Source organism: Patagioenas fasciata, chromosome 6 (genome assembly GCF_037038585.1).
Source record: "Patagioenas fasciata isolate bPatFas1 chromosome 6, bPatFas1.hap1, whole genome shotgun sequence".
Lineage (NCBI taxonomy): Eukaryota > Metazoa > Chordata > Aves > Columbiformes > Columbidae > Patagioenas > Patagioenas fasciata.
Window position 1 is genome coordinate 38037551 of NC_092525.1, and position 8516 is coordinate 38046066.

The 8516-nt window shown below is 48.6% G+C and overlaps 1 protein-coding gene across 1 annotated transcript; it reads left to right on the plus strand.

Annotated features, from left to right (window-relative positions):
• Nucleotides 1-2496: 2496 nt before the first annotated feature.
• On the plus strand, nucleotides 2497-7997 carry LOC139828327 (ral guanine nucleotide dissociation stimulator-like 1). The gene is made up of 11 exons (XM_071810592.1): nucleotides 2497-2517; nucleotides 2560-2775; nucleotides 3005-3108; nucleotides 3259-3400; nucleotides 3730-3816; nucleotides 4115-4147; nucleotides 5147-5268; nucleotides 5503-5581; nucleotides 6641-6790; nucleotides 7575-7689; nucleotides 7879-7997. Exons 1-11 carry the CDS (start codon nucleotides 2497-2499, stop codon nucleotides 7995-7997), a joined length of 1188 nt encoding a protein of 395 aa, XP_071666693.1.
• Nucleotides 7998-8516: the final 519 nt, after the last annotated feature.

Here is an 8516-nt window from a genome sequence, read left to right on the forward strand (position 1 = left end):
ATACGGAAACCTGGAGATCTCGGGCTCTGAAGAACATGGAAAGCAGAATTCCCCCGGATCCAGCACAGTGCTCAGGACGTAAGTTTGGTTTTGCAGCGCCCAGCGAGCCCCAGTCAGGGTTCGGTGCTGGAGCGGGAAGTGGGCAGCAGAGCTGTTGTTTCCTGTGACAATTCACAGCCCTGTTTGCTTCAAGGGGCTTGTGTAAAGGCCGGGTATCAGCTGTCTCATAACATCCAATAATACAACGGAGAGAAAATCTTTAATGATTTTGAATGACTGCGCTGGTTTCTCAAGGTGTAATTGAAGAAGCAGCCTTTAGTTTCCTATGAAGTATTAATAACATTTCTTGCATAAAAAGAACAAATTAAATTCTGTGCTCACGGAAGTGTCCATACTGCCTTCACGTGGGGGATGAATGTCTCAGTGTTCCTGTTGTTATATGAGGTACAGATCCATGCGATTGCATCAATAACTGCTGCATACAACCCATGTGTTCTCTCTGAATTTGCTCACAGTGCGATGGCATCGATTTTACAAGCCTGGCTCGACCAGTGTGCCGACGATTTCCGAGAGCCACCCGACTACGCGTGTCTGCAGAAGGTACTGAGTTATCTGAAGAAGAACATGCCTGGCTCTGACCTGGAGAAGAAGGCGCAGAACCTCCTGGAGGAGTTCCGGAAAGAAGAACGGGAGAATGATGGTAAAGTACCTTTCTCTGCTGTCTGTGTGTTCTCCCAGCGTCAAGCCTGACATGTCCCCTTATCCAGGGCACAAAGCTTCCTGTGCCGTGAGCCGAAAATTCGTAAGGGCTCACGTGGTATGTGAATGAGAACTGAAATCAACTTCCAGCCTTAGTAGGGGGACTAAGTTCTTCTACATGCATTATTCTCACATTGGCTGCGTGTTTTTCAGTCCCCGTTGGCTCTGGAGCGCATAACGGTAGGACTGGTGTGCAGAAAAGGCCCAGGTTTAGACTTAGTGCTGCGGCAGCCAAGGCTGTTGATCAATTCTGCACATCCCGTGAGAGGGGCGGACTTGCCGGGAGGGGCGGCCAGAACAGGGGACCCAAAGTGACCAGCTCGGTAGGTTTTCCATGTTGTGCAGCATCTGGAACTGGGAGATCACCAGGGTCTCGCTCTCCTCGTCCATGGCCGGCATCTGAAGAGGAGCCTGCCTGCCATCCTAGGCCTGGTTCCAGGCCCTGCAGCCCTGAATCCAGCTCTGGTTTACTGCCGAGTCCAGCCCAGGGCATCCGGGGGTTTGTCCTGCAGCTGCTGGAGCCACGATTGGTTTTGTATATTTTGCATTACTTTCTCTCCTCATCAGTAGTACTAGCAAAGCATGTTTTAACTTTCCAACTGGTCTCGCTCCCTTCTCCTCCTCTTCCCTTGAAACGTGGACATAAGAGCATATTCAGTGTAATATTTTGGGGGTATAATTGCAGTCTTGTCACTTTGCAGTTCAGCTGTTTTTCAGACTATAGAATGCATAAATGCTGACAAGTAGATTATCAAAGTTCTGCAGTGTTAATAAGGAGTTGTTGGGGGGGGGTTGGTAGGTTTTTTCTTCCCAAAGAATGGTTAGTGAATATGTCAAGGCACTTCTCAGGTAAGAGACCCTGAACAGCTCAGTTCTCCCTGTTTCTTTTTCTTCTACCTTCTCTTTGCCCATTTAATCTTCGTGTCCTTCTCTTTCTCCCTAAAATATGCAGCACAGTGAGGCCGTTACCCCAGGCAGGTCCCTTTGCATGTTCTGCTCTTCTATGTAGTGATTTTCCAAATATCTGCTTTGATTACTTGTTTTCTGTATAAATTCACTGACTCGTGTTTTCCCCGCTGGCCAGACGCGTTCCACAGCCTTTCTCCCTGCAACCCGGATGAGGAAGAGGAACTGGAGATCAGCGGCCCAGAAGAATTCTCATTGTTCCAAGAAGACCCGGTGGCAGAACAGCTGACATACATGGACGCGGTATGTAGATCATACGTGTTACTTGAAATGCTCGGGGAAATAGTTCTGGGCTTCTCATTGTTTGTTTGTCTGTTTGTTTTTTAACTTAACTTGGTTATCCAAACTTGCTTCATTGATTGGGCTTTTCGTTCAGTTCTTCTGAAGGTGTTTGTCTTTTTTTTTACAGTGTGAATGTAGACTGTGTGGCCTCTTTTCCAAAGTTTAATATTTGACCCTTCAGAAATAGCGTATTTTGACTGTATCTTAGGCCAACTCACCTGAAGATGTATAAATACTTTGTAACTGTAGTGTTCGATTTGGCTTATTTGTATCAATCTCCTTCAAAAATATCACTATATAGAAATCTTTCCCCTTGGTAAAGTAAGTGATAGAAAGGTGTCTGTTATTTTGCCAGGACAGTTTATCTGACAGTTCTTTTAGGGCGTCAGGCCTAAAGAGTTATAGCAAAGTGCATATTTTAAAATAAGAGAAAACCAATATTTCCCTTTTAATACCATATTAGATTCAGATGCAGTTTGTACTCTAACCATGCATTTCTTGCTGTGGGCAGTAGCGATCCAGGCTGAGTTGGACACCTCTGTTTCCCTCTAGACACTCTTCCAGAACGTTGTGCCCCACCACTGCCTGGGCTGCATCTGGTCCCGAAGGGACAAGAAGGAGAACAAACAGCTGGCACAGAGCATCAGAGCCACCATCTCGCAGTTCAACGCCGTCACCAACTGCGTGCTCAGCACCATCCTGGAGAGCAAAGAACTAAAGACACAGCAGCGAGCGAAGATCTTGGAGAAGTGGATCCGTATCGCACGTGTAAAGCGTTTATTCACGACTGTTTAACGTTCCTTGTGCGGGTGCCGTGGAGCTGGGAGGGGACAGGGGGGTTGTTGGTCAGTGATATTTTTGATGCACAGTATTTGTAGAGCTGCCCGCTTAGCAGGGAGAATGTGCAGCAAGCAGGACACGGGGCAGAGAGAAGAGCTCTGACTATTGGTGATGCTGACGTTTAACGCTCCTGTGTTTCTAACCGCTCCTTTCACAGCAATGTAGGGTCCTGAACAACTTTTCGTCTCTAAAGGCCATCGTTTCCGCCTTGCAGTCCACCTCGGTTTATCGCCTGAAGAAGACCTGGGCCTGCGTTCCAAAGTAAGGCTGTGCAGTGTGTCACTGGATGTGTTTTGGTGCTTTTATCTTTTCTGTGCCCAACTGTTAATGATTGTTGAGAAAAAAATAGTACCCTGATCTGATTCAGAGTGCTTACAAACAACTTAAATGATTTAATCTTTTCCTGTACAGGGACACAATGCTGATGTTCGAGGAGCTTTCAGAAATCTTCTCCGACTCTGACAACTTTGCGATGAGCAGGGAGCTGCTGATGAAGGTGGGAATTAGCTTGAGTTGCCAGCTTATGATCTCAACCAAAGCCGAGCTCAGCCCTGTTCCTAACCAATGAGCTCCCGTATGTGGTGCTTTGGGGAAGACGGGTCTGTAAATCCCGGCTTTACTGCTGGGGCAAGAGGTGCCGCATAGCGAGATTTGACGCAGAGGAGTTACGAATGAGCGCTTTGGCTTATATACCGCTCTGTGCAGACATGAACTGCTGGCTGAGATGCCAGGGTGATGTCGTGAAAGCATCATTTACAAGAGTGCTGTTTGGTGAAGCAGACGAGTTGTGTTTTGTTTGCTTCCACAGGAGAATTCTAATTAGTATTATTATTATTGTTACTTCTCAGTCAGTTAACCCACCATTGCTCTGACCGTTTGCAGGGAGTCACACAAGGCACGGTACCTTACCTGGGTACCTTCCTAACAGACCTTGTCATGCTGGACACAGCCCTTCAGGACTATCTTGAGGTAATTTGGGGCAATTTTTGGAATCCTAAATATCCTCCCTCCCTTGCAGACACTGTGTCTGCTCCTGCATCTTCCACTGGGTGCTAGTGCAGTTCCTAAAAATGGAGGACTCTATTTAAATAGACCCAGGTACACGAGAGCTGTGGTTTATCCTAGAGCTGGAAAGAGGTCTTTGTAGAGGCCTTTGGTCAGGACAGCTCTGGCCTTTCCCTTGGTGTCGCTACTTCATCCTGTTTGTGATTAAGTCCAGCCGAGCCTGTGCTCTTCTCCTCTGATCCCTTCTCTGTCCTTCCAACAGGGCGGCCTGATCAATTTTGAGAAGCGGCGAAGGGTAAGTGGAATGGTGACTGTTCTGTGATCCTTAGTGCCTGACGCTCTCTGCTAGAGCGTTCTCTTGGCGAGGCCTGTTGTCTTTGCTCGGGCGTATCCAACAGGCGCTCACGTTACTCAGAGGGTGAGGAAGGAACAGTCCCCGGCACGCTGTGAACCTCTGCCGGGCTGTGAGGGGCAGCGCGGGAAGAGAAATTCCTTTTAGATGGGGGCAGCAGGGGAAGAGGAGCTGCAGGGCACTCGCTGCCACGGGATTTACGTCTGGGGCACGTTCCCCCAGTTTGGTGTTCACGGGAACACGTTACACGAGCGCGTTCTGTGTGCTGGGAGCGAATCAGACCTGCTGGCGTGAGACCTTTGCTGGCCACAAGATACAGTCTGTGACCATCTTCCTTGTGCTGCAGTAAATAGTTGTGGGTAAAAGGTGCAGAGAGCAAAGCGGGTACCTGGGACCGAGAAATCAAGGCTGAGCGTTGCCTTCCAGCCTGAGCCTTGTTGGTCAGAGATCAGTAGGAGCGAAGGTGCCGGGGTTTCCTCTGTCCGAGGGCAGTCGCGCCAGATCTCGGACAGAATTATTTTGGGCAAGTGTGTGTGCAAGCGGAGTGAGGGAAGAGCAGCACGTTCCAGTCACACGTTGGGGGCAGCGTTTTGTGTTCCCCTGGGCCAAGTGTGAGTGCACAGAGCCGGGGAGGATCAGGCTCTGCTGTCATCACAGGCACCTCTCGTTCTTTCCCTTGCTTAGTGCCTGAGAACCACCTACGTACAGAGCGGGATTCCTCTCTCGGCGCCTCTCTGGCCACGCAGGGGTGACGGGAAGGGTGAGCTGCAGAGTTGCAGCGTTTGAAACAGTGGTTCTCAAAACAGTCACTTCTTCAACTGAAACCGACCCGCGGGTCCAACTCAGTTTGTCCTGGATCTGTTGCTGCGTGTGTTTAGTGTATTAACGAGACTGGCTTTGTTTTTCTAATTAGAATTCCTATTTTATTATTTGTTTTCTTAGGAGTTTGAAGTAATCGCACAAATTAAGCTGTTGCAGTCCTCATGTAACAGCTATTGCATGGCACAAGATGAGAAATTCGTGCAGTGGTTTAGGAGGCAGCGGCATTTAAGTGATGAGGAGAGGTAGGGTCTCAGCCCAGCTGGCGAAGCAGCTTTTCTTCCCCCGCAGGCAGGTTCAGGTTCTCTCAGCCTTGAGCTCTGCGCTGCCAGGAGCTGCTCCCGGAGAGTGGAAATACACACGCACAGAGCTGCGCTCCTCCTTGTGGGGATGAACCCTCTGGGACGTGGGAGTGACCCAGGGCTTCTCAAATATGGCCACTCTGAGATATTTCACTAATGGTATTGCCTGTTCTGCAGTTTCCGTCTTTCACGTGAAATCGAAGGAGCAGCTGACAAGAGCACCGCATCGGGCAGAGCTCAGAAGAGCGTGGTGAAGAGATTCAGCCTGTGAGTACAACGGGGAGGGGGTTTGGTGCCTGAATATGAACTGGAATAAATCGAACACCAGCTGACAAACCTGGCTGGGGATCCAGAGCACTGCAGTGCTGTGAGGAGACACCGTCAGCTAAAAATACGTATTTCTGTTGTCTCTTTCTATTGGTGTAATTAGCCATGAGGGTTATCGTCTAAAGACTTCAGAAATAACCCTAAGCTGTCAGACAAAGGAACAATTTTAGTGCGGGATTATAAATTCAATTCAAATTTGCAGCAGCAAAACAGAGCAAATAAGGATAGAGTCTAATTTGCTATACACACACAAGCAATAGGCCACTCGAGATAGGAAAACACAACAGCAGGTCAGATTGTTGAAGCAAGTGACAGCTTTGCTCAGCCCAGCTCTGTTGTGCTTTCTTTTCCCCCCTAGGCCGTTCCTGGGCTTGGGGGTGAGCGCCCACAGTACCCCCGTCAACGCGCAGCCCAAACCTGCTCCAGGTGGGAGCTCTGGGGACAGCACCGTCACCATCGTCCCTCCCACCGCCACTGCTGAGGAGCCTCAGAACAAGGTAGGGCCCGGGCCCTGTGTTCAGCACAAACAGCCTGTGCGAGGCTGCTGACGCTGCTGGCGGCCCCAGGCGCTTGCCCAAGCCTGTGGGTCTTGACTGGAGCGTTGCTGGCAGTGGAAGGGAGGGACCTGAGCTCTGGGAAAGGCGATTTTGGGGGGAGGGCTCATGTGCATCAGCCCAGCCTAATTCTGGGGCAGGCAGAGCAGCTGAGCGAGTGAGAAGCAGGTGAGGTCAGAGCTCGCCAGCCCTGTGCTTTGACCTGCCAGGAACTGCCCAGACCAAGCCTTGTCTGGGCTGGGTTCCGTTCCCAGGGAGCTTTGTCCTGCAGACTCTGCTCTCTTGACCTAAACTGCCTCAACTGGGTTGCCTAAGCCCTTGTTAAGGCTGTTGTGCTGAAGAGTGTCATCTTTAGCTTTTGGATCTTTGAAATTAAATGGTAATGAATGTGTTTGATCTCGCCTCCCCCCTTGCTGCCATCTGGTGACAAGTGCTCCAAGAAGTGCCCCGGCTCCGTGACTCCCATTCCATCAAAAGAAGTGCCGCCAGTCCTGCCCCTCTACAACCAGCAGAGCGGAGACAGCTGCATCATCCGCACCAGCGTAGAAGAGGACAGAAGCGGCAACATCTACAGGAGCATCCTGGTGAGTGGTGGGAACAGCAAAGCGCTGTGACTGTGGGTGGTGTTTTCACCCCAGGTGACTTGAATGGTGCTTTTAGTTTTGGAAACACCTATTCCCTGATCAAACCTCCTTGACAGGGGACATGACAGATGTTACAAATCAAAACATGTGGAGCAGGGGATGAATGAGAGGTTTGCAAAGAGCATCTCTCAAGGTTTCTGGCCTTGAAATTGAAGCTTGTATTTGATCAACAAAGCCAAGGGAAGCACTCTGAGCAAGTGCCGGCTTTGCTGCCCCTGCTCTTCTGCCAGCGCCGGCTGTTGTGTGTCCAGCTCAGCACTGGGGTGTGTGAGCTGTGACACAAGGTGCCCCTTCCCCAGCAAACCCAGCTCCAAGGCCCAGAATCTTTGCAGGACATCACAGAAAGTGTTTAGCAGGGGAGACTGTGGATGAATGGATGTCTGCAAAGAGCAGCTGGGGCAGCTCTTGCTGCGGATTCGATGGCTGCTGAGAACAAGGTCTCACCTCTGCGAGTGGTTGCTCAGGAGAGCAGAGGCTGTGATTTCCTGCTGCATTTCTAGAGCAGTGTCTGTTGTCTTGAACTAACTCCACCACCAGGTGTCACAAAGAGCGTGTTTTAGTGTCTGTCAGAATCTACGACTTAGTTACTAAGCCACTGTAATTTTTCAGTTCTTCGAAATCGTTCCAGGACCAAGCAGTCTGCAGAAAGACAGGCCTTTGCTAATTATTAAATCATTATAGAGTGAATAAAGCAGAAGCCCTCATTGCAACCCTCTCTTTGCAGCTGAGTAACCAAGAGAAGGCTCCTGCTGTCATCCAGCGAGCCATGGAGAAGCACAACCTGCAGTCTGGCTCGGCTGAGGATTACGAGCTGGTCCAGATCATCTCCGCGGACAAAGGTGGGGAAGCAGAACTCTGCTGCTGCTGCTGCTGCTGCTTGAAGAGCTCTGCTGCATTTTGCCAGCAAGAGTAACACGCGAAGCGACGTCAGAAACGCCATCGCCACGTTGTCCCAGCTGCCGGTGAGAACAAACCCCTAACGCTGAGTGGGGCGCCCATTAACGCTCGCTCTGCTCCCTCTCTTGCAGAGCTGGCCATCCCACCCAAGGCGAACGTGTTCTACGCCATGAACACCCAGGCCAACTTCGACTTCGTCCTGAGAAGAAAAGCTGCAGCACAGGAGGAGCCCGCACTTCATGGATTGTAATGGCTGAGCTCTGTATAAGATTTACTGTGTATATTATGAGTATGTAAACTTTTTTCCCCCCAGGTTTAGTCTGGAGTTGATATATTTTAATATGTGACCTGTAGATAATGTTTGAGCTTTGTATAATATTTAATCTTTATATAACAAGTATATTAACTTTTTTCCAGTTTCTGTCTGCAGTTGATGTATTTTAATACTTGATGTTTTTATCATATTTAATCTTTCCATACATCTATAGAAACATTCAATATTATATAATCTTTTTTCTACTGATTTCTGCTTGGAGTTACTGTATTTAAATAGCTTAGCTTTATAGAATATTTTAGCTTTGTATAATATTTAATATTCATAGAGTAAGTACGTAAACTTTTTTCCACTAATTTCTCCTTGGAGTTAATATATTTAAATGTTTTAGCTGTATATAGTATTTGAGCGTTAATTAATGTTTTTATTTAATGTACTAATATTTACTAGTATTCTAAAATTATATTTAATGTACAAATATTTATTTTTTAAATA